The sequence below is a fragment of the Scomber japonicus genome, chromosome 10 (assembly GCF_027409825.1).
Source record: "Scomber japonicus isolate fScoJap1 chromosome 10, fScoJap1.pri, whole genome shotgun sequence".
NCBI classification, from domain to species: Eukaryota; Metazoa; Chordata; class Actinopteri; order Scombriformes; family Scombridae; genus Scomber; species Scomber japonicus.
The window spans coordinates 9,517,063-9,542,839 of NC_070587.1; the positions used below are offsets into that span (position 1 = coordinate 9,517,063).

Genomic DNA, 25,777 nt, shown 5'->3' on the forward strand with positions numbered 1-25,777 from the left:
TATCAAAAGTATGATATTTGAAAATAATCTGAAATGCTCTCTGTACAGTCCTGTTTGTAGTGCTTTGAATATTAAACTGAAGTTGAGTAAGGCTAGAGTTGAGTTTTTCTTTTAAAATAATAACATGAATAATATAACCAGCAGAATATCTTATTTTTTTTCTTGTTATGCCTCTCGATCTTGGTCTGTTTTGAAGTCAAAGCTCTGTATAAACAAGGGGTTGCAGTAAAAGCATTACATAACAAAACTCTGAAAGAATTGTGGTGCTCAGTCTCTCACCATCATACATCTCTTTTCTTCAGGTCCTTGGGGGTGGTTATTTGGGAGCTGTTCGAATTTGGCTCTCAGCCCCACAGACACCTGAGCGACGAAGAGGTGTTGACCTTCGTCATTAGGGAGAGACAGATCAAACTGGCCCAACCCAGACTCAAACTCTCCCATGCAGATTACTGGTCAGTGCTCTAATCCATTTAGCGCTTTGCACAGAAATGATGATTAAGTTAATGGAAAGTACTGTAATAATGTCCCAATTGTACCTTTTAAACTGTTTTTCTCTCCTGTCTTCAGGTATGAGATCATGCAGTCCTGCTGGCTACCTCCATCTCAACGTCCTTCTGTTGCTGAGATATTCCTCCTCCTCTCCTCCCTCTTGGCCGCTGAGCGAGGAATGGCAAGGGGGGGTGTCGGGGAAGAGGATGAAGAGGATGAAGAGTATGAGGAGGGTAGAGGGAGGAGAGGGGAGAGCGAGGAGTCGTTTGAAAGACGCTGGGACTTACTCCGTCCGCCTGCCTTCCAGGCTGCAGCAAACGAGCGGCAAAGGGAGAGAGAGTATTGTAGGGATGACAGAGACAACTCCTACCCCCTACTGGACCCCGTGGGGAACTCTATCACCCCGTCCTCATCTGAACTGGATGACATCCTGACAGTCACTGAAACTAGCAAAGGCTTGAACTTTGAGTATTTCTGGGAGAAGGCACATGCCAGACGAGGCTACAAACCTCTTCCCCCTCCTCAGCCAATCCCGACTGTGAACAATAACCACAGACAGTCCTTGGACACTCCCACTGTGGTCCCAGTGATCAGTGCACGCAGCCCCTCCCTTGCCAGTGAGTACTACATCAGATTAGAGGAGCACACTCCTCAGGACAAGTCGCCAACTCTTAAAGGGAAGCCACAGTCTTCTATTCGGTCTGATTCGATTTGCCCTGGAGACATGGAACTGGTGGAGATTCGTAGTGGTCTTCTGGGAAAAGAGCGTGTCCCTTATTGTTCTTCTGACAAGTGTGGAGGTGGAAAGGGAATCCAGACTGTCCGATCAAGTGAGGTTAAACTCCAGGTACCCAACACAGGTTTGGCAGAATTCAGAGACACTTCGAGCAGAGTGACTGACTTCTCAGTGATCGATTTAGGAGACAATGAAGAAGAGGAGAAGAAGAAGAGCAGTGAGGTGGATAGAAAACCATCTACAAGTTCTCAAGCCCCAGTCCTCCCTCCCAAGCCTCGCTCCATGTCCATGTCATCAGCCAACCACCTTCACTCGCGCCCCCTCCCCGCCCCTCCACTCGGATATAGAGGACTTCCTCACTACACCATTAGTGGGAAAATCGAGACAGACCCCCATCATATGAGCAGCTGTCCCCCTTCCACCTTTGATCACCTGGGGCTCCATCGATCCCGACAGACTCTACCCCCATCCCCATCCCTTTCCCCCTCCCTGCCCCCATCAAGCCATCCCATTTACCCCTCATCTCAAATGTGTCCTCCGCCTCTCCCTCCCCACTCCAAACCACAAAGACCCTGTCCAAGCTACAGTACAGCTGACACTTTTTCAAGATACAGTAAACCACAGATGCAAAGATCCCTTAGAGACCCACTATCCTGTGACTTGTCTGACAGAGACGGTGTTACCAGGCACGTAGAATCATCACACAATTCCAAGGAGACTTCTCACTCTCGTACAAAAGACTTTGACTCTCCTGTTCGTCGAGAAAACCCCCTGCGCCCTATTTATCGCAACTTACCCCGTCCTCATCCCCAGGTTGAAAGGCATTCATCATCTAGTCCCACCTACTCAGATGAGGATGACTCTCCCTTCATGTCCCCTGAGAAATCCAGCAGTGGGACCACTGTCACACATTCCAGCCTGTCTGAAGATGCAGACCCGGCGGCCTCAGAGTTCTTCTCCAGGGGAATGAAAAGGACCCAGTCACGCCTCGACACCATCCTGCCCGCCATTTGGAAGGAAGAGGCTGAACTTCAGGCAGAACGTGTGGCTGCTGCCAAGAAATCCCCAATGCATCTGTTCCTGACAGAGATATCTAGCGTGACAGAGTCTAGTGAGCCCAAGACAGAGGCCTCATGGAAGGGAGAGAAGGAGGAGAGAAGAGATGGAGAGAGATGGGGAAACTTTGTGCTGCCCAACAGAGGGATGCGCCGCTCCCAGTCACTGATCACAGAGCTGGGCTCAGCAGGACAGTCATGGGGACCAGAGAAACACAACAACACAGAGGCTGAGGAGGACAATATAGTCACTAAAGGATCATTCCAGGGGGATCTTTTTCTCACAGAGATTGACACAGGAAGGATGGACACAGATCTGGGGGGAGGATCACAGAGTGACCCTGTAAAATACCTCTATCCTGCAGGATCCAGGTTGCGGCCCTATGTCTGCGCTCCAGGCCTACCCTCATACACAGAAGCTGAGGAAGCCTATTCAAAAGGTATACGGAGATCCCGCTCCCTCCTCTCTGAGATCACCATCGGGAAGCAGGAGTCTGAATTACAAGAGACAGAGAAGGAGCCACGAAGAACAGAAATGACCAGAGAGGAGTTCCTAAAGGAGATCCAATCAGCTGAGACCTTTCTGACAGAAATCATATCTCGACAAAACGCTGCAGCAAACAGAAAGGAAGTGGAGTCAACTTACTCCCCTACTCCACTGTCCCCTGAATATGAGTCCATTTGCATCGACCCCAATTCAGCTCAGACCATCAGATTTCAGTCAGAGAGCTCCGTACGAGCATCCAAAAAAGGGAAAGATGACACACACACTGAGGCCATCTATGCCCAAGTGACTAAGCGTGCTAAAAAGAGTGAGATAAAAGTCTCCACAAGACCAGAGATCCCAATCCTTCATATAGGATCAAATAAACAACCTCCCAAACTGGACAGCCAAGGGAGCAATGCTGACCACTCAGCTCCTCACTGCCAATCTGGTGAGTTTGTGTTTTCAGAAATCATGCCCAAAAATGGCCTACTGCACAACCAAACACTTGCATGTCGGAAAGAGGAGGAGTGTTCAGATGGCCCTGCCTTACCTGCCAGAGGAGAGCAAAGAGACAAAGATCTCTCAGAGCACTCGCCGATCGAGTCCATCAAGGATGCTGAGGAATCCAACACTGTGATACTGTGTGAGAACAAATTGCTTGTTACAAATGATAGTCAAAAGGCTGCTGTTGTAGGGAATGGTGAGACAGTGAAAGATGACCTACAGGCCAGCAGCCCTGAGAGAGGGCAGAAATGGGCAAAGACTTCAGAAACCATCACACCAACTGCTACAGAGAGCTTGAAAAGTTTGGGTTCTCAAAATGATAATGGAAGAGAAAATTCTCCACAGCACAATGACAGCGTTCAAGAAAAACATATTGGTCATATTGCCCAAAAGATAGCCACTCCCGCCACCACTCCAACTACTCCAGACTGGGATCAATCTACTGATGTGTCACTTGTTACCCCCACTGACTCAGTCCTGTCACCAATGACTTCGAGCTCAGCTGACTGCCTCACACCTAGTGACTCATGGACGGGAGGAGGAGTGGGAAGCGGCGGGTGGCGGGCTTTGGGAAATGAAACGCCCCATCGAGACTCTGCCTATTTTTCTGACAGCGACTGGGAAGGGGACGGGATGAACAGGAGGAGCAGTGATGGACTTATTGCCTCCAGGCCAAGCAGCGGTCGAGGAGGTGATCGGGGAACACTGACAGGAATTGAGGAAAAAACTGAGGAGGAGGGGGAGCTTGGAGATAAAAGCCCTTTAAGAAACAGTATACAGATGTCAGATAGCAAAGCTGAAACTGCAGAAATGGCAACTATTGAAATGTGTGAGGAAAAGATTATCCCATATCCAAATGCTTCTGTTAATGATGTTTTTCATCTAGGTTATGATAAAGACATTTTAAGCAAAGGGCTTGAATCGGCACAAAGAGATGACTCTGGCATTTTCCACAATGAGAGCAAAAAATCAACACTGTTAGGTAGTCCCCAGGCCAAGGACTGTGTTGACTTAATTGATCAGTTGTTTTCAAAATTAGATGATGAGCCACTAAAAGGGCTGCCACACAGTGGCGAATATCCGATAGACAACCACTACAAAGATGGCATAATTTCTCAGATAACAGATTGCAAATACCAAGACTCTGCAGAGAATGACTTAAATCTTCATTCCAAGGGCCTTGCTGAGACAGATATTTTGATTGATTCTGTATCTGGCAGTCAGTCAAAGGACTGCATGTTAAGACCTGGCATCAAAGAATACACAAGTGTTACAAAGACGGCTAACGATCTGTCTGCACTAAATGCTCACCACTGTGGAAATGACACTCTGGAATCTGTGGCAACATCGCAAGTTGACAACAGAGAGTCCAGGTTATCTAAAGTGTACAGTGTTCAAACCAGTGATGCCAGACGTAGCAATGATGAAAACCTGTCAGTAGTTGAGCCAAACGATGCAACATTTGTAGATGATAAAGTGAGTGGTCTGACACTTCCCTCTTGGGCTGAGCAAGGTGTCGAAGAGCCTGACAAGCCTGGCTCGGATGTCCACCACACAGACCACAACGAGCTGGGCCTGAGAAACCTGCGCTGCTCAGACAGCAGCCAGGACAAGAAGACCGAGGTCACAACAGAGACAGAGAAACAGCTGGCTGCTACAGAGCTGAGTAACGCAATGAAGGAGAAATCGCCCCTGAGAGGAGCAGCAAATAGGATGGACTATGTGGATAAAGACTCCTGTGAGGGGCTGGATTTGAAAACAAAAGAGTTGTGGAGTGCTATGGAAGAGGATGAAGAAAGAACTGGATGCAGTGTGATCAGGGGAGAGTTTGACTGCCACCGTTTCTCACAGTCAAGGGACCTTCATTTGTGGCCTGATGAAAATGACCAGTGGGCTTCTCCAGAAAGGAGATGCCAAGACATTGAACTGAGATCTGAATTTTTCTCTGGGTTCAATAATAAAGCGTGGGAGGTGGGGGAGCGGCTTGTAGTGGGCCAGGAGTTTTGGGAAACTGAAGAAAATGACGAACTTGCAGGAAGTGAACCTCACCCTGCTGTCCTGGAGGGCTGCGAAGAAACGTGGAACGATGAGACCCAGGGACTAACTGGCAGTTGTGATGTGAAGGAAGAGTGGGACTCTAAAAACAGTGATAACCAACAGACTTTCCAAACAGTTGGTGTACAACAGGAGGAAAATGTTGAGAACCTTCGAGAAACTGACAGATTTAAGAAAGACCTGAAAGAAGAAATCTCGAATATTGAAGTAGAGAATATAGAAATCCCAGCACAAGAGGCCTCTGAGAAAGGAGAGAAGCAGACTTCATCATGCATGGAGACAGTTAGGGACAGGGAAGGTTGGCTAGACTCCACAGAGACAGAGGAGAATCAAAATTTTAACAGATGGCCTCAGAATCACCTCTGTGAGATCCAAAAGGAGGAGCAGTCATCAGAGGTTGACAAAGAAACAGCCTCTAGTTTGGAGAACTCTTTAGAGCATAAGCACACAAATATATCCATTTGTATCACCGAAGCTCCTCCTGTAGACCTTTCAGATCTGGAAAATGTTGAATCAGGTTTAGATTTAGAGACTGAATTGAATCCATGGACTGCTAGCCAATACGTGGAAGAAAGCATAAGCATTATAAACGTAGAGGAGGATTACAGAGACATGCCACTTCCATCTAATCCTGTTGCTTGTCCCGTTGACCTTGATGTGCAGGAGGAGATAGATCAGTCATATCCACAGGTAGACAATTTCAGCTCAGTAGATTTCCCCAGTCCTCCACCAAGCATAGACCTTGATGTGCAAGATGATAAGCTGGAGAGTTTAGACGACTCCTTTCCTAGTCCACCACCATCTGTTACAGAAGCAGAGGACTTTATTAGTCACATTAATTTAGACGACTTTATTGCTAGCAGTGAGACAGAGTCGTGTATTTCCTCAACTCACAACACAGATGTCTCAGAGCCACCTCTGCAAGAGATGCCACCTACTACAACTCAAAGTAAAGGGATCTCGGCCAATCTGAACATCCCCTCTGTGCATATAACACTCCACGATGATAGCAACTTCACATCTGACACAGACAGTCAGGATGAACAAAACAACATGGTCCAATTACCTGCCGCCCCATCCCCACCCCAAGATCCTCTCAATGCTCTCCCAGAATTATTGATTTCTGAGTGGAAAGATTTGGATGAGGAGCCCCTAGAGGATTTTGAAAAGCTCGAACAACTGTGCTGCATATCTGGAGATGAGGAGGACTCTTTGGGAGAACTTTTCTTGGGGAACCTAGAGCTCTTGGAGTCTTTGAAGAAAACACCTGACCAGAAAGGCAGCAGTGCTGGCATTAGTGATACAGGAGAAGAGATATGTGGTTCCTCTTCTCCTGAGGGGAGCAGGATGGATTTGAAGGAGGGCAGGATCTCTGACAGTTCTGATAAGCTGGTGGATCTTGCACCACACCTGATCCTGAATTCCCAAGACAAGCTATCACCTCAAGAGGAGAGGAATGATGTGCTGAGGTCACCAGGCCAAACATCAGATGTTAAGGATCAGGGATCTCTTTCCAAGATGACAACTAAGAATGGCCTCATGATGCAGGTGAGCATGTTTCCTTTCTTTTTTTAGAGTTTAATAAACGCTCCTTGTATTACCTTTTTATTCACCCCTGTGTGTTTTTTTGGTTTTTCAATGTTTCAGGTGTGTGAGGAACGGCTGCAGTTCTCCCTCAGTGAAAATGTGAAAACAAACGTGCTTTGGGGAGCGACTGTTAAAGACACAGTTATGCTTCGGCCCTGGGGAGAACAAATTACAGAGAGCAGCAGGGAGCTGGTCACCATGAAAGAACAAAAAGAGGATGAAAGGTATGAAGGCTGACCTTGGACATCTGATCATGAATAACATGATAACCAGAAAACCTATAAAACATATTTTTCAACATACTTCTAGTCTTATCAAGCCAGTACGATGTGACTGAGGGGCTGTTAAAAACACACACACACACACACCCTACAAACAACGGACAGAACTGTCCATAGTCCTAAAACAACAGCTGAGCAGGTCACATGTATCTCGTCCAATTATTTTGTTGTTTTTGCTATTTTTGTGTAGATACATAAAGTTTAAAGCTGCAGTTGGTTAGGGTTAGGGCTGTCTTTACATAGTGACAGCCTTAGCAAATATTACAAAAAGTTACTTTTATAAGACTTACCAACTGCAGCTTTAACAGAATGGGCAAATACAACTGAGGGGGCTGAGCCCACATAAGACCCCCTGTGGTGCCAGGCCTGAGTTTTATCCAGAAAGTCCTGAACGATTTTTTTTCTTGCCACTCAAGATAATAATTTTCTGCCCTCAAGTAAGTACAGTGGGAGTGAATGGATTTTCATTTGCAGTTCTCAAAGTAATAAAAAAGGACACTAAAAAAATTCAATATCATCATCTTTGGCCTAATTGTAAATTGAATACCATAAACTATGATCTAAGATAGCAACAACCTTGGTTCAATTCTGGTTTAAGTTCTGATCAGGCCTATTTCTTCTGTACACAGTGCAGTTTCTGGAGATAAATTGTTAAAATATAATTTTCCATGACTTGAGCAACACAAACAAAAGTGGGAGGAATACTCACCTTCATTGTGTTGGGGTCGCAGAAGAAACCTCAAGAGACAAATAATTCAAAATATGCATGGATAAATGTCAGACGGTTCAAGTGAGATATGTGAGAATTTTATGATTTTAGTGAATTGAACCTTTAATATTTATGTTTGAATCAATCCTCTCTTTTGTTGTTGTTGTAGCAAATCAAAGCAGGAAAGTATACTAAGCATTCAGCCGCACACCGATGAAACTAAAACTGAGCCACTCACTGTGATCGAACAACCTGAGGTTACAGCACCTCTGCCAGCTGCCAACCAGGCAATGAAAGGTACCTTTGTCTTGGACTGAATGTATTCCTAATGTTGATCCATGTTTAGCACAGACTGAGATAATTAATGTGAACATAACATGAGCTTTTACTATCCTGGATAAAGAAATGTCACATGCAGAGTAAATCTCAGACATTTATAGTCAGTTATGTTTTTGTTGTGTCAAAGTCTGTTTGCAGGATTTGTGTACCATGGAGGGCAGCTAAACAGGAAACTTTGACACAATAGAATAATATACAGTGAATAATATACAATGTGAATCTGTGAAAAACTCTTTGTTAGCCATTTTTTGTGGCTAATATCTCTTCACTTTTCTCATTCTTACAGCAAAACTTGCTCGTCTGTCTCTCGCCCTCCCTCCCCTTGCGCTGACTCTTCCCCTCACCCCCACTGGTAAAGGAGGATTTGGGGACGGGGCGATTGGAAGTCGGATCGGGAGGCGGAGAGGTCTGTCCCCAGGAAGCGACCCTGACGAGGAGGAGGAGGACGAGCAGGAAGACGAAAGCTCCCGCAGGGTGATTGTTGTCACAGAAACGGACATTGACAAACGTGTCGGCCTGCGGAGTCTGCTGAAGTCACCCAAGGAACCGACGGACAGAGAAAAGGACAGAGGAAGAAATGTGTCCTTTTTTGATGATGTCACCATTTATCTTTTTGATCAGGTATTTTCACAATATTCCACCATTGATTTTTTATAATAAATGGTGTAAGATTTAATAAAATGAAGGCGGACATTCTCTTTAATTTCAACAGGAAACTCCAACTAATGAGTTGAGCTCTTCAGCACCCACCGGTCCAGCCCCAGTGTCTGTCAAAAGCACCAAGTTGGATTTGCATGGTAAGTCCGCAAGCATCATATTCATGATGACACAGAATGAGGAGGTGACATTTTTAGACTGGAGATAATGCGCATCAGTCAGAAATATATTTCTTATTATACATGTGTTATCAGTTAGTCCCCACCTTGAGCTGGAGAATGACGTAATAAAATCTGACAACTCCTAACTCATCCCCACCCACCGAAATGGAAAACCCTCAGTTCAGCCATCTCCTCTCCAAACACGCAGCCGGTATTAATCTTCTATAATTATACCCCTCAACACTGAGACATGTGGAACTGAGCAGGGACATAAATCCTGCGCTCAACAATGCACGCCTAAGCTGTGTTTCCCAACTCATTTTCATTTCCTCTCTTGACTTCCGCTCTCCATCTCACACACTGATCACCTCATTTCACAGAATAATGAAAGTTTGGGATCAGAATTTCCTTTTGGGCTGCGCACATACAGAAACACCAAAATTAGATGCTTTCATGATCTTTCGTAGCCTTCAGAGTTGAAACTTCAATGCCTTGTGTTCCCTTTGAAATGCAGTTATTTTTAACAATAAACCGTCTTGCTTATATTAATAGATATATATTATTAGTTCATTTTCAGTTTTTTATTTGGTTTTCACTCGTCTTACTTTATATCTCAGTAGTATTGAAGCTACATGTGTCCCAGTGTTGATGCCTTCATTATAGCAACATGATTTGGTTTGTCTTTCCATCAGGGCCGAAAAGCAAGGAATCAAAAAGGAAAGATAACTTATCAATCAAACCAAGGTCGCCTGTGGGGGCCAATCCAGTGACATCATCGCGCTTCACTGTCAGCCCTGCCGACGATCCCCACTTGGTGTGATGTCACAAGTCATCATGGGAACCTTTAGAGCTGAACCCCTCTGAGACTGGCCAGTGAATTAACCCCAACAACCAGCCATTGACCCAGAGGCTATTTTTTTATTGAATAGGCAACTGAAAGAATAAGACTCCCGTTCTAAAAGCTGGACACATTCCAGGTTTTACCAGCGACAGGATTTTGTATGACAGGGGTTGTTGAGCTCCTGCCTGCCACTGTTTACAGAGTTTATTCATAGCCTTTGGCTACAAAAGTCTTTGGAAAAGGCAGCATATGCTAGGAGAAGAGGAGCCTGGAGCTTTGTAAAATCTGAAACAGATTTGACAGCTATGCAGTGGGAGTCTTGCTGTGTACCAGCTTACCTTCTCTTTTTCTGCTTCATTCTGATGTATTATTCCCCAAGTGTGCGGGGAATGCACTTTCTTTAGTCACTCATCTGTCTATGTAAACGCTTGGATTCCAGTCCTCTCTTTATTAAAAGTTTTTCATTGAAGTCAGTCAGTTGTTCTTGTAGGCAGCAGTTTGGAACAGACTTTGCTTGACTCCTGTATTTGAGAATACTCATTTGTACAAATATCATAATACAAGTGTATACAATATCATTTTAGAGCTGTTTACTTTTAGATGTATTCTTAGACTGCACGAAAAATGAAACAAGCTACATTTATTTATACTTTTAGTTCTGAAAATCTTTCTCTTAATTACTATTGATTTATATATTTATTAATTGTTTTATTTATTTATTTAAAGCCAGTTTCCATGCAATATTTTATGTATTTGATTATTTATTTATTTATTTATTTGTTTTGGTGCAATTAACATATATTAACTTAGCTATAATTTGTTTGGGACAGAATGCATCTAGGTTATACCTTCTCTAAGATCTTCATAACAAATAAATCAAAATATTTTCCCAAACGTTTTAATTGCTAAAAAAATTAAACAAATATTTTGTATAATTTTACTTGTGAATATATGCCAATCTGTATGGAACTATGTCCTGTAATGTTTCATTATTTTACAACGTCTATGAATTTTTAGCTGTCTTGTCATTCTTTCAACATTGTTTAATGACAGTTAATGTATCTTAGCATGAAAAATTGAAGCCTTTCATCAGTAAATAACGCCATTTGTTTGTGTATCTGTTAATTTATTCCATTTTCTACTAATAACAGTCCATCATGCAGTCGAGGTCCAACTAGTCCATTTGTTTAGTCTGTTTAAATGTTGGTTTAAAACCTGTATTGTTTAAAGAATTGTTTTCAAGGGATAATGTATAAACAAGGGGAAATAAAAACTACAAAATGTGAACCTCTTATTGAACTGTTTCATGACAATAAATCGATTGTTTTCTATTCATAAGGTGCTCTATTTAATAACTGAGAACACCTCTCTGAATGTGTACATCTTGTGCAGAGCATTTATGACTACATTACCCAGAAGGCTGTGCGAACGTAGCGACGTATTTAATCTGAGACGAGCACAGAGGACAGAAGCTAACGAGGAAAACACAACCACATTGCATGATTAGTTGTCTTCAGTTTTACACAGAAGAGCATAAAAACCTACATTTTTGTTTTTCCGGGGATAGTCTACAGGAGTTTTAACCTTCGAGGTGAGTTAAATGTTTCTTTTAAAACGTTTAGTATCGTAAACCGGCTACGTCAAGCCAACGTTTGCTAATGTTTGCTAGCTAACATTAACCAAATGTTACATTACAGTTTAAAAAACATGATTTATTGTTATTTATTGGTTAGTTTAGACAAATGTTATCTTTCAGTCTTATTCTGTACCTTCATTTGTACTGGTAAGAGCTTTAAAGAGAGTGGTCAGAGTGGCTGAAAGTTATCTGTTCTCATAAATGATTGATATTTGGTTGTTAATGTTAATCAATTAAAGATTAATCACTCAAATACGATAATAATACTGATTTTTGATTAATCGTTGTAATAATTTTGGTGGCGTTTTATAGAGTAACCAGTGACCCTGGTCAGCTGAGGGCACCGCAGACTGCAGAGAGTTTTAAAAAGGAATTAAAACATTTATTTTTAGCAGAACCTTTGAATTTTAATTATCCTTGCTGGTTTGTGCTTATATGTTCTTATTTTTTAATCAGATTAATTTATATTGAAAGTAATCATTCCTTGCAGACCCACACTGAATAACTACTGGGCACGGCCATAATTTGATGTTTTTATCCTCAAGTCCTCAGTAACACCCTCCAGACCCGTGGTGCCCCCAGGAACTCATTTTGGGAGCTTATTTGTGCAACTTGATTTGACCAAACCAGTTACATTTAAGTCTTCATTGTTTCACTGCAGATGTCTCTGGCAGACGAGCTCCTGGCAGATTTGGAGGAGGCCGGAGATGAAGGGGAGGACGGGTTGTATCCAGAGGGAGAGGAGGGTGAGAGCGATGGAGAGACGTCACAGGGAAGGACAGAAGGAGTGCTGGAAGACATCCAAGAGGAGATGGAGGTGGACTACAGTAAAACTGAGAGTGTTGCATCCATCGCCAAGCTCCGCAACAGCAAACAGGTGAGTCCTATCATACGAGAGCTTTAATAAAAGTTGCAATTTCCATAAACATGTCTGGTCTTTCCTGCATAACTCTCCTGTGTGTTAACAGTTTTCAGAGATCATGGACAAAATTTCAGTATATATTGGAAAGCAGCGCAAGAACTCAGAGGGTGAGTGTAACCCATTCTGTATGTTTTTCGCATATTGCCAAAACTCATCAGTGCATAAGTAGGGTGCGATTTTGTTGTATTTTTTGTTTCCTTACAGTCGCTGGCCCTGTCGAAGCTGACCCAGAATACAGACTGATTGTAGCAGCCAATAACCTCACAGTAGAGATTGACAATGAGCTCAGTGAGTTTACTCTTCCTTTTTAATAACACAATCAAATGTTATTCTGTTCTTTACAACCTGAGTTTACTTCTGTTTTTCTTTAAGATATTATTCACAAGTTTACCCGGGACAAGTACTCCAAGAGGTTCCCAGAGCTCGAGTCTCTGGTGCCAGATTCTCTAGATTACATCCGCACGGTCAAGGTGAGTTGAGGTGATGTATTTATTAGGCCTCTAAACTAGAAACCCGCTCAGTATGGGAATAACCCACTGCTGCTATTTTTCCAGCACTGTTTGTGTCCTTGGTTGGACAGAAGACAAATGTTTTGTCACTGAATTTATAGCGTCACATCTGCAGAAGGCAGAATGAATAATTAAGAATTTACAGTTACAGTCATAAGTCACTTAGTTTGAGATAATAAAGTATAGTCCTCTACATCAGGGGAGAGTGGTGTGATTTAGACAAAACTTAAAGCGATGGTTCGGTGTAATTTCGACCTAGCGTCGTATGCACCATGAGGTCTATCTAATTAACCAAATGAAAATAAATGGCTGAGATAGACCTCATGGTGCATATGACGCTAGGTCGAAATTACGCCGAACCATTGCTTTAAGAATGATAAGCTACACTTTACACTTTAATAAATGATCACATTTGCTTCATCTGTGTTATTTTTGTTAATTCCAGTTGAACAGGTTGAAGATGTTAAATGTATTATTTTCTCCATGTCGTGTTTTCTGCTCAGGAACTGGGAAACAACCTGGAGAAGTGCAAGAACAATGAAACTTTACAGCAAATCCTCACAAATGCCACTATTATGGTCGTCAGTGTCACGGCCTCGACCACACAGGGGTGAGTCGACATCTGCGGTTAAACAATGTATCGCTCACCTCCAGGGGTGACAGTTAGTGTCTACCTACTCGCTGCTAATTATCACTCAGATCTCTTGATTGTAAACTGATTTTTGCACCGTTAAAGCTGACTCTGTGTTCTGTCTTTTTAAATGTTTTAGGTCACAGCTAAATGAGGATGAACTGAAGCAACTGGAGGAAGCATGTGACATGGCTCTGGAGCTAAACCAGTCTAAGCACAGGATATATGAATATGTAGAGTCCAGAATGTCATTCATTGCCCCAAATCTGTCCATCATTGTCGGAGCGTCAACAGCTGCCAAGATCATGGGTGAGAGATGCAAAAAGATGAGTTTACACAATTGTTTTTGTCATCCCTTCGTTCTTATTTCCATGACATCTTTTCTTTATTCTCTGGTTTCTCTGGTTGCAGGCATTGCTGGAGGTCTCACTAACCTGTCCAAGATGCCGGCCTGTAACTTGATGCTGCTCGGAGCTCAGAGGAGAACCCTGTCCGGCTTCAGCAGCACTTCTCTGCTGCCCCACACTGGCTACATCTACCACTGCGATGTTGTGCAGTCACTACCACCTGTGAGCACATATATGCACAAGAATATCTACCACCCCCTAATTTGCTGCATTTTTTAAATTTAACGGCTGTCTGCCTTTTTTTTTTTTTTAATCTTCAGGACCTCCGGAGGAAAGCAGCTCGTCTGGTGTCTGCAAAGTGCACTCTGGCTGCCCGAGTGGACAGTTTCCACGAGAGTTCAGTTGGCAAGGTGATGATCCAGGAGGAGCATGAGCAGATGAATACACCTTAAATTCTCTAGTATTTTCTTGACCTTTTTTTCTTGTCTCACACTGAAATATTGAGTTTTAATAGCTTCAGTAACATCTGCACATTGACATGTGTTTTTAATATGTTGCAACCGTCCCTGGTCCGTGTTGCAACTGTCACCATGTTTGGGGTCAGTTGCAACATCTGAATTTTTCTATTTAAATCAATATTGTGATTGTTATGTTATATGTAACCATCTTTAAATGGTATGGGTAATTAGCAGGCATGTGTAAGTTTAATATGTAAAGGTTTGGTGGGCCTAGTCCAAATAGTCTCTGAGTAACTGAGAGTAATGTAAAAAGTGTTGCAACTGTCCCCTGTCTCCCCTAATTAATGCATCACAATTTAAATATATTCTTCTTTTTTTTTTTCAGCACAATTTTAGCCTGCAGCGATATTGAGTTGTTTGGACAATTAATCTTTTTGTCATTTGGGCAGGTTGGCTACGATCTAAAAGAAGAAATAGAGAGGAAGTTTGATAAATGGCAGGAGCCTCCACCAGTGAAGCAGGTCAAACCGCTGCCAGCCCCACTGGACGGACAGAGGAAGAAGAGAGGAGGAAGGAGGTACACAACCTGTCACTAATTCTAAACGTGGACAGCAATATGGACATGTTTGACATTCAGATTATTTAATATTTATTTAACATTTCATTTCAAGTTATTCAGAAGGACATGATAGTTTACTCAGATTACTCCCAGAACAAGAAGTAAAACAATAAAGTAAAATATTCTGCTATAACTAAACACAGAACAGCATGCTGGAAAACAGTAAGAGTCTTACATAACTAGACTACCTCCACCAACAGCTATAAATATATATCCGCTCCACTGCTCTCTTCTCTCTTCCTGAAGGTATCGAAAGATGAAGGAGCGTCTCGGGCTGACTGAGATCAGGAAACATGCAAACAGGATGACCTTCGCAGAGGTCAGTAGATATTTTTTGTCATGACCTCAATATCTCTTGTCACGTGTTTAGCTAAGCTCATTGTAAATTTCAACTCTGTTTAACTGAGTGTCTTTTTCAGGCAAAATTATGTTCAGAAAGTAGTTGGAAAAAATACACATAAACATACACTGATCATTTGTAAAACCCTCCTAAACAAAGCGGCTAAATATAAATGAACATATTCAAAAGCTTTGAAGGAAAAAATGTGTCGTCCTGGTTAGTGTTGGTGCTCACCTCAGTTCATCTGGATGGCTAAAAAGCCACCCGATTTACAACAGCTTCTACCTCAAGACTGAACGTTTTCAGCAAAGACAGTGTTGCAAATGTAATGTTCTTCTTGCAGAAGCTGTGTATCTTATCAGGAGACTGAAGTTATATCTCTACTCCTGAGCATGGTTTTTTTTCTCTGTGAAAAACTTTAGAAGTATCGGGCACAAAGATGCAGGTTCAGAACAGCTGCTCACTTCTCTTTAAGGGACAGAAAACTATAAGCATTTAAGAATTTAAATGAATCTGTGAGTTAATGGCTTTCAACTCAATAAAATAAGCTTAATGTAAAAATATGTTTGTTTTACTGAGATAAAGTTGTTTTCCATTTTTATTTTGGCAAAACAAGACTTTGGACCTAATTTCTGACTTTTTGTTGCAGATTGAAGATGATGCATACCAGGAGGATCTGGGCTTCAGTCTGGGTCAGCTAGGGAAGAGCGGCAGCGGGCGTGTCAGGCAGGCTCAGGTCAACGAGGCCACCAAAGCCAGGATTTCCAAGTCCCTCCAGGTATATATGGTCATTTTCACATCAGCAGTGACTCATGATTAACTCTTGGTCTCTAATGTTTGTGCATGTTTCTGTTTTGTAACACAGAGGACTTTGCAGAAGCAGAGCATGACATATGGAGGAAAATCTACAGTCAGAGATCGTTCCTCAGGAACCAGCTCCAGTGTCGCCTTTACTCCTCTACAGGTAAAAATAAGTAAACAACCTGTTTGAAGAACAGCAGCAGTGCACAGCACAGGTTTATTTTAGGTAACTAACACTGTGCTCTCATCTGCAGGGGCTGGAGATCGTCAACCCGCAGGCTGCCGAGAAAAAGGTGGCTGAAGCCAACCAGAAATATTTCTCCAACATGGCGGAGTTCCTCAAAGTCAAAAAGGAATCCAAGGAGTGAACACACACACACACACACACACACACACACACACACACACACACACACACAGTCAGTTGCACTCAACACTGCAGCATCATAGTATGTTTTCAAATTTGTCTGACAATGTGCTTTGTCCTGTTTTTTATTTTTTATTTTGAATTTTTTCATTTTAATAAAATGTAATTTACACCATTCACAAAACATCCTGTAGTTTTTATTATATAGAGAAAATATTGAGCTGATATGTAATACGTTAGCAATTAAACATCTTTATTAACTCTTGGCCACCTTATCTGTGGTTGGCACCTCTTTAACACTTCCAAGTATATCCACATGTCATGTAGCAATAACAGGACTTTACAACACACACTGCCTTGTAATTTCTTAAAAGTATTTATTGAAATTTTACAATCCTGTTATAACCCCGTTATGACATCTCCCATGCAGAACTGTGATGAGAAAAAGTTGTAAATATGTCTTGAAATTCACATTTTAGCAATTTCTTGACTGACCTTCCTTTTCAGAAAACCTTAAAAGCCCCAAAAAATAGAATCTATAAAAGGCAAATCTCTCGTAGCTTTGCAGTATTTTCCTTTTTCACATCCTCAATCCCCCCCGCCCCCCCCCCCTCCCTGTTTCCCTCCCAAAAGAAAGCCTAATCAAGAGCTGAATTTACACAAAACATGAAATTGTAACTGCAGAAACAGATCTGAAGTCTTCACGATTGCTTGAATGGAAAAATCTGATTCAGGTCACATAACACTCTCCATTCAAACAGCCAGGAAAAGGTGGGATCTGTCCCCGCTTCTGATTGAAAACCAGATCACCAGTGTAAATCTTATTGTTCTTCAGGTAGCACATGAACAACCACACCAGACGAGACATTTCTTACTCCACTCACGAGTCAAATCTACCACCAGAATTTTAGGGTTTCTGTATTTGTCACTCTACATGTAAACAGTTTCAGTGCACATTCACTGTATAGGGTTTTCACTTAAAATATCAGGTGGTAAATTCAACACGGTGGACTTTAGGATGACATCAAAACAAGAGAATAAAACCTTAACTAAAAGTGGGAAGCTGACTCGAACAGACCTAATGCTATCTGTGTACTTTGACTTTTTAATTCAAGGTGATTCGTGTTGAAGGAATTTGGGCACAGATACATTCACTATGCTCAGCTTGGCCTGTTGCAATGAGGACGATGAAAATCCCTCGGCAATGAAAATCAAAACATCAAATTGATTAACTTCTCAAACCCTATTTTTAAGATTTATTTTACAAGTTTATTAATTTCTCACAAACATGAATGCGCCATAATAATGCATTTTCTTTGACAGGTTAACTTAAAAACATTTTATTGGTAAAGAGAGGGAGTCAGAGACCAGTTCAATTGCATAGCAATTTAATCCATGTCCAATAAGGACTCTTTCCCTGTCACAGGGAGAGGCCCTGTGGTCACTCTCAATCAGCGTTTTAAATCGACCAAGACAATATCAATAAAACTATTGATAACCGCTCACTATCTCTAATAGTGACCATATTCAACAGGCATCATAGGGTCTTAAAAGAAGCCAGTCCTACACACCATGACTAAATGTCCACTGTCCTTCCCCATTCTAAACCACCAAATTACAGTAAATACAAGATGGGCAGTTTACGTAACAATCAAATTCAAGGTTTGTTTTGTGTCAAGTCAAAGGCTTCCAGGCTCATGTTGGGTAGGTGGTACAGAGAATCTTGTTGAAACGCGAAAAGAAAACAAAACATGAGAAACATGCATGGGGTAGGCTTTCCTAATGCCACATACTGAGTGTGCACACAGACAGGCACAAACGCAGATCTCTAATGAGAGCCCCCCCAGCTCATGCAGCGCGCTGCGCTTGATGGGCCCACAGGGCGTTTCTTTGTCAAAAACAAGGCGCTACATAAGCAGCGAGGGCTTCACATGAGATGCAGCCTATACAGACACCTGCCTCCATTTCCGGAGAGGGTCTCTACTACACATCACAATCTCTATCCACAGTTTGGAGTTCAGTCTCGGAATGTCAACAGCAGCACATTTTGTCTCTCTCTGTCCCTTCGCGGCCCTCTGTCCGTCACTGCAGGTCTCTGTCTTCGAGGTACCTGTACTCGAAGGTGAACCCCTCCTTTTTCCGCTGGCCCCATTTCTCATAGTCAAAGTAAATGTAAGTGCCCTGTGGGAGCAGCAGAGTGGACAGAGAGAACAGTCATTAGTGCACTGAAAACAGATCAATATAATATATTAGCTGCTTAGTTTCTAACTTTAGACAACAATGGAAATTAAATGCGGTGGAGCTGCACCTGTTCAAACTCGTCAGTGATAGTCTTAGGCTCCTCGTGCCTCTGGAACCACATCATGTACTTGGTGTGAAACCTCCATGACTGCTTCTTGAGAGCCTTGGCAGACAGATACTGAGCCTTGGTGCCCTGAGAGAGGAAGGTCAAAGAAATATTAAGCTTAGAATAAAGACTTCGATACATCTGGGAGGCGTAAAAAAGGATCATCAAGGTGAAAATGTGAATTTGGTGAGTTGAGTGGGCGCATGATTACCTCCAGGTAGTAGAAGATGAAAAATAGAGTTTCTGTAGACAGTCTCTGGTAGAACTCTATGGAGTCAGAGTGGTGTGGCGGTATCTGATGATGGAAGGGCAAGGTGGGACACGGATTCCTCATCAGGTATTGCCTTTAGGACAAGGAGCAGAGATAGTTACAAATCCATCAGAAACAACTGATCAGGGCGTCTTCGTGCAATCCACATTTACATCAATCTCACACTGATTATGAATTCATTCATAATTATAAGATGAAGATAAATGCAGAATTTCTGTAAATTGCAGACCATACAACACTTTTAGATGTCCCAGATCCATGACGATATAAAACTGGTTTATACACAAAGATAAAAAATGTCAACGTGATTTTCTGAAACTATTCTAACCAATTTTAAAAAAGGCATAAAAGATCATTTGTGAACAATCTGGCGCCCTTACCTGATCCTCTCAGAGTCGGAGGGGTGTGGCATGTGTGTCCACGCGGACTCCTGCATGGCCTGCTGGTAGAGCTGGTCTTTGGGGAGGGGGGTTGGGCCCAATGGACAGACCCCGAGCGAGGGTGGGATGCTGACTTCCGACACGGACGGCTGAGGGGCGGCGGGTGTGCCGGGCGCTGCAGATGAGGAGAAGATGTCTGCAGGACGAAGAGAAAGTAAAGGATTGTGTCAATTAAAGAAGATGTCACCACACTTCCCCTTTTCATTATGATGTCTTAAACATGCAGCTGATGTTAAGAGCTTTTACTTAATAAATGACATGAAACCAATTATTACAAGTCAGTTGGCTGATTAATAATTTTAGCATTATATTAGTGTTTAAACCTCACTTACTATAATCTGCTACTATGAGCACATTGGCATCATCTACTACTGACGAATTTTTCAAAGTACAGAATAGTACAACACTTCCTTCTCAGTAATTAGTAATTATCAGTGACTTTGGGGGTTTACAGTGTAGAAATAGTGTCTGACCGTTCCGACCTCTGTCTCTTAGGTGCAGGTTGGGAATCTCTCCGTCCAGGCCTGATCCCAGCGCTGCCCTCTCAGCCATCGCCTTCAGTGAACTGAGAGGCTCAGGAGCCTGAGGAGGGAAGAGGATGGAGACAGCATGAGCACAGAGTGGCTGATGAGGTCAAATTAGGTTGGAAAGAGAGAGAGGAGCCTTTGAAGGTTATGAGCATTTAACTGTTAAAAGACTATTTATGGAAACCAACTATTGCAACTGGAGGTTTTAAGCTCTACGAGGCCTGTACTGGATACATCGAGCAATGTGTTTGAAAGAGAGACAATTCAGCTCCTCTAACTCAAGACGTTTTCTGGCAAAGCTATCCTATGCTTGCAGGCTGCCCTACACTCAGACTTAGATGTAGTCTAACACTGCTTTCTTCTTCTTCTTTGTAAAGGGAACAAAAACATATACATCACTAAGTTCGCGAGCTGCGAAGTGTGGGCTTCTCTCTATTTACAATAAATTTAGCCTCTGAGAACATAAGTTTGTGGGCAGCCAGGGAAATTGTAATAGTTCTATTTTCAGATGAGTGTATCGACAATCAGCAGTTATGGGCCAAACAAAGGTAACCTGAAAACGTCAAATACTGGTCTCTAGTCTCTTGATACTGGACTGTTATCTGAGCAAACCTGGAAATTATTACATGAAGGAAATGGCCAGATGGGATGCTACGTACTTTAATAGTCATACTGCTCCATCACTGGCAGATCTGATCAGTAAACAAAGCTTTTTGTTCTGCAGTCTCACATCTTTCTCTCATTTTCCAACTACTTGTCTGACAATCTCTCCGTGTGTAAATTTAACAGCCTGCTGGCTATAATCTAACTGGTTCACACAGGAAATTCTGGCTACTCAATCAGACCATTAAGTGGCTCTGACTGTCCTCTCTTAACCCTGCCATGGTGCTGAACCTTGGCTCGGCTCACCTTGAGGCCCTCAGAGGCCTGCGTGTAGGAGTGGGGGCCGTTTAGTAGACTCCCTCCTCCGGGTGTGCTGTCTGAGAATGAGGGGGACGGAGAGCTGGGAGGCAGGGTGATGGAGCTGATTAAACTGGGACCATTGTCCATCCTGTACCAGTAAAGTGGCAACACCAGAGAGATAAAGTTAGGAATATTTTTGTGCAAGGAATGTGAAGAAGTGTCAGGATGAAGTGAAGTTAAAAAAAACTAAAAACTTACGGCTGACTGGTTGAAGAACTGAGAGATGATGGTTGGCTGCTTTGTGACTGGCTCGGTGTGCTTAGAGCTGATTCTGTGGAACTCTCTGCCACTACGGCACTGTAACCTGGGGGCAGGTGAGGGAGAAAGTGGTGGTAGAAAAACTCTTAATGAAGAAAATTTACAGAGAAAGATACATGAGAAAGAGAAAGTTCACAGTCACACAAGGACAAGAAAAAGTTCACGTACTTGTGCTTCCATTTTGCTTCAATCCACTCGGCGGTCTAGCAGGAGCAGCATTCACCCCTACTCCTCCAACTACTCCGACGTTCCCTCCGTTGCCTCCCATCATGCCAATCACTCCTGGGGTAGCGCTGACAGAACTAGGAGGCACCTGAGAGGCGACAGGGGAAACATTTTGCCCTGGAACCAGACCCATGATGCTCCCGCTCAGAGAACTGTGAGCCGGGCTGGAACCTAGCAATCCGAGCCCAGTCCCTGCCCCATTGGTGGTGACTCCACTGGAGCCAGAGGTGGGGATCGAAGTGCTGCTCTCCACTGAAATGCTGGACTGGGTGGTGCTGCTCAAACCCAAGCCTCCTGATGCTGCTGCCTGAGCGTAAGGGGCAGGTGTGGACCCCGAAATGAGCCCTGCCATTGTGTTTAGAGGAGAGTGGTGGCCACCCAGTCCTAAACCAGACATTTGGTTGGCACTGCTGGTCCCCGTCATGCCAACTTTGCTCAAACCCAGTCCCAACCCAAGTCCCAAACTGGATGCAGGGGTTGGCCCAGATGTGGGCTGAGACTGAGAGTTGGGAGCCAATGAAATAGGTGTGCTGGGCGTAGGGAGAGGGGGAGCTGTGGAGACTGGGAGAAGCGGGTTGCTGGGCGGGCTGGGGGTGTTGTTTGAGGGGGCAGAGGGTTTTGTCTGAGGTGGTTGCTGTTGTGGCTGCTGCGGTTGGTTTGGTGGTTGAGGTTGTTGCTGCTGTTGTGCAGGTTGATGCTGATGTTGCTGTACCGCACTGCTGAAGCTTCCTATAAGACTGCTGCTTGGGGGAACCACAGGGATGCCCCCTACCACACTCGCCATGGACACGAGGGACGAGGATGAGGAGGAGCCAGAGGTTGTGGAGGAAGAGAAGGAAGACAGCAAGGAAGGGGTGCCGTTCTTCACAGGTGACTGAAAATGAAAAGGCGCCATAGAGAAGCGTTTCAGATTAAACTTTCCAAAGACAAAATGAACGTTGAATAAAGTTTACTGTGAACTACAGAGGTCTTCAACCAGGGTCCCACAGAGTTCACCTACTGACAAAGAGCAGATGAGAGCCTCTCACCTGACTAACTTCACTGTCTGTCGATCGTCCCCTTTTCTTATCGTCCTCTGAGTTCTCCTATAGGAGGAGATACTTTAATGTGACAATCCACTTTTCAAATGTTGATTCAGCATTTTAGCCAGTGGATTACAACACAATAGAACTTGTAGAAAAAGTTAACTAAATATGAACTTTAAAAAAAAGAATCTGCATGTTATTTTTTGTATGCAGCATCTTTGATATAAATAAAATAACTTACAGCAGTGCAAGTGGCCGGGGATGGAGGAATGGGTGAAGAAGAGGTGGTGGAAGTGGGAGTGCTGCTGGAGTGGAGATACATCTCATCTTCCACGTTGCCCTGACCTGACGGAGACGTCGCAACTAATGCTGCGGCTACAAGACAACGACAGAAAAGAGACAAGAGTTGAGATCGGATAATGCCATCTTTATCGTAACGCTGCGTACAGATGTTAAAAGATTCCTGTAACATTGGAGCACAATTCTTACTCTAATACCCCATCAATACTTCATGTTCTACTCACGGATATCTTCCAGGTCTAAGTCGTCATACAGGAACTCGTTCTCCTCAAAGTCAGGGTCTTGGGAGGAATCAATGTAATACTCAACGTCATCCTTGATCTTCTGAATTGAATCCACTGGTACAGAGTCATTGTCCAGCATTCGTAAAATGGTTTCCAACATGCGGATGTGGAATCTATGCCTCTCAATCAACCGCTTGAGCTCCTCGATACGATCTTGCTTCTGCTTGACAGAAAGAAGGCAAGAGTGCAGTCTTAAACATTTTAGTGAAAGTCCTTATATTGGATTTACACTAGAATTACAGAACATCTACAGAGGATGTTAAATTAAACGTGTGTGGGGGAAAAAAAGAGAGGACTCACATCTTTATCACCCTTCTTCTTTCGTGTCTGAACTGAAAGAGACTCCACCTCACTTTCAAATTGATCCACCTGCATATTTAGAGTGTCTATCGTATTCTGAGGGTGAAAAGGAGGTCAGAAAAAAGAGCATTAATTCATAAATTCGAATTAATATTCACAAATAGCACGTTTAGTGATTAATTGTTTGCCTGTGGTGCGAGGAAAAGGCTGTTAACAGAAAACTGGGCAGCAAAAATGTACAATGTGTGTAGATATATTAGTGGATGTATTACTGTTAGCCACTGTCCCGTTTCCTCCTTTTCCCGCTGAGCTGGATCAACCTTCTGAGCGAGCCCCAAGCCCTCTTTAGAGTATGCTTTTGTTTTTGTTTCACGCTCCACAACTTTGAATCGCTCCATTTGCTAAGGAGAGAAAGAAAAAAACCACACACACACACACCACACACTGTTATTAAGTTGAATGTTTTGATGCGAAAATGTACTCTAGTTACATATTAAAGAAACAAAATGAACCTAGAAAAAGTAAAAATGGTGGAGAGCCATACCGTCTCGATAAGTTTGCGATTCTCTACTAGCTGCCTTTTGTCTTTGATCTCGTTTGAGGCCACCCATGTTTTTATCTGATCTCTCAATCGCTAGAAAATAGAAGAGATGTTAAACCAATTTCATATTGCAGACATACTCCTTAATGAGTCAATGTGCAGATGAAGTGAAAATGTGAAAATATATGTATGCTTTCTTAACTACTTGTAACTATTTGGACTATGGTTAACTTGTCTTACCTGTAATTTTTTAATCTCTTTCTTGAGGTCAGCCTCATACTTTTCCTTCTGGTTTGCATTGGCTGCATTGTGGAGCTAAAATGTAGATAAATATATGACATAAATAGTTTTTCCCGACTTCAGATTGCCAAAGAAAAACATGAAAAGCAAACGCAAGGAAACATGGATCTCTCACCTTTTGCCAGATATCTTCAAACTGTTCTACACCTTCAGCTACTTTTTTCAAACATCTGTCGATCTCGCCTGTGGAGGTGAAAGAAAAAAGCTCCAGCATCACTGCTCATACATCCATGCAACAGCAAATATCTCCACAGACTCATGCTGCTGGATGAAGATACCAGGCTGGACATCATGATGGACCCTGACGACAGTTTAACCAAACTCTTACCTTGAAGTTTTCTCTTGTCAGCCATGGCTCTGACTACGACAATGTCCACATTCCGTCTGTCACAAAGTTAGCTATGTGAGAAAACACAACACGTTTATAGCCACATAGCTCAGAAACCCAACACAAACCCCTTCAGCAGAGGCATCAGCGCATCGTCTCCCTCTGAGTAAACTCCGGCTAGCTGCCATGTTCAACGTTAGCACCACAAATAACAACGTATTCACACCATTTCAGACACTTTCAACCGGGACAACTGCACGACCTGTTCGCCTATGTTCACGCCTTTATAGACGTAACTGATCTTGACATATTTGTCAGCTAAAATTAGCCACCTAGCCAGCTAACGCCACCGAGCTAACGTCAATAGGAGCCAGTTGCTTAGCTCGTCCACCTCGCTCGGTCACTAACTGGCCCGTTTCAAAACAACCACCACGGAGCATGTTGGTGGGCAGAGTTCATATTCATGCAGCGTTATTCTGGGGGGCTCACTATAGCTTTTATATGGTGGTTTTGCATTGTGAAAGGCACAACATATCAGAAACCGTTCAAAATCGTAAACCTGCTAGCTAATGTCTTAACTGTCTGACTAGCTAATGCATAAAAATGCTAGCTAGCCAGCTTTAGCTAGCCAGCTAGCCAAATTTAGGAAAAAGGGAAACTGGGTCAACCCGAGCATCTAGATTCATACTTGTTTACGACATTTACCTAGGATATGGGCTTTCGTTTGTCTTTTTTTCAATTACAGCCAAAACTAATTCCAGAAAGTCTTCTTTACTTCCCAAATTGTGTTTTCTTTTCGACAAGCTCGTTCACTGTAATGTAGCTGAAGATGGACGGTAGCTAAAATCCCACCTCCGTGTCCAGAGTCCGCCCTAAACCCAATCCACGGATCTGATTGGACAAACCTCCCGCCCGTCACTGCCAAACATCCGCTGGAATGCTGGCCAGCCATTGGCTCAGCGGCGTGCTGAATTTTGATAAACACGAAACCAGAAACTGCCCCTGAAAACACACATTCCTAATAACTGCCTCTATGAAAACTAATGGAGTTCATTAGCTCCCGACCTCGTTATTTGAACATTAACATGTTTGTTTGCTTTAGATATATGCTGATTTACTCATGTATTCATTCATTTT

General features: G+C 43.1%; 2 protein-coding genes across 6 annotated transcripts; one reads left to right on the plus strand and one right to left on the minus strand.

Moving 5' to 3' along the window:
• Positions 1-11,354: 11,354 nt before the first annotated feature.
• prpf31 (PRP31 pre-mRNA processing factor 31 homolog (yeast)) lies at positions 11,355-16,577 on the plus strand. The gene is made up of 14 exons (XM_053326380.1): positions 11,355-11,492; positions 12,199-12,414; positions 12,506-12,566; positions 12,664-12,747; positions 12,832-12,929; positions 13,472-13,578; positions 13,739-13,908; positions 14,011-14,168; positions 14,267-14,356; positions 14,854-14,981; positions 15,270-15,342; positions 16,013-16,141; positions 16,229-16,327; positions 16,419-16,577. Exons 2-14 carry the CDS (start codon positions 12,199-12,201, stop codon positions 16,530-16,532), a joined length of 1,527 nt encoding a protein of 508 aa, XP_053182355.1. The 5' UTR covers positions 11,355-11,492; the 3' UTR covers positions 16,533-16,577.
• Positions 16,578-17,902: 1,325 nt separating this feature from the next.
• cnot3a (CCR4-NOT transcription complex, subunit 3a) lies at positions 17,903-25,480 on the minus strand. 5 transcript variants are annotated; one of them, XM_053327170.1, is made up of 18 exons: positions 25,346-25,480; positions 24,641-24,711; positions 24,428-24,495; positions 24,253-24,327; positions 24,016-24,105; positions 23,744-23,872; positions 23,472-23,567; positions 23,112-23,331; positions 22,829-22,962; positions 22,591-22,647; positions 21,506-22,436; positions 21,278-21,383; positions 21,026-21,167; positions 20,072-20,171; positions 19,530-19,725; positions 19,090-19,222; positions 18,840-18,965; positions 17,903-18,712 (listed from the first exon to the last, which is right to left on the minus strand). In XM_053327170.1, exons 2-18 carry the CDS (start codon positions 24,663-24,665, stop codon positions 18,614-18,616), a joined length of 2,727 nt encoding a protein of 908 aa, XP_053183145.1. In that variant the 5' UTR covers positions 24,666-24,711; positions 25,346-25,480; the 3' UTR covers positions 17,903-18,613. The 5 variants fall into 5 exon arrangements, with proteins under 5 accessions (XP_053183145.1, XP_053183142.1, XP_053183143.1 ...); XM_053327167.1 differs by having other exon boundaries at positions 20,063-20,171; XM_053327168.1 differs by having other exon boundaries at positions 23,112-23,334.
• Positions 25,481-25,777: the final 297 nt, after the last annotated feature.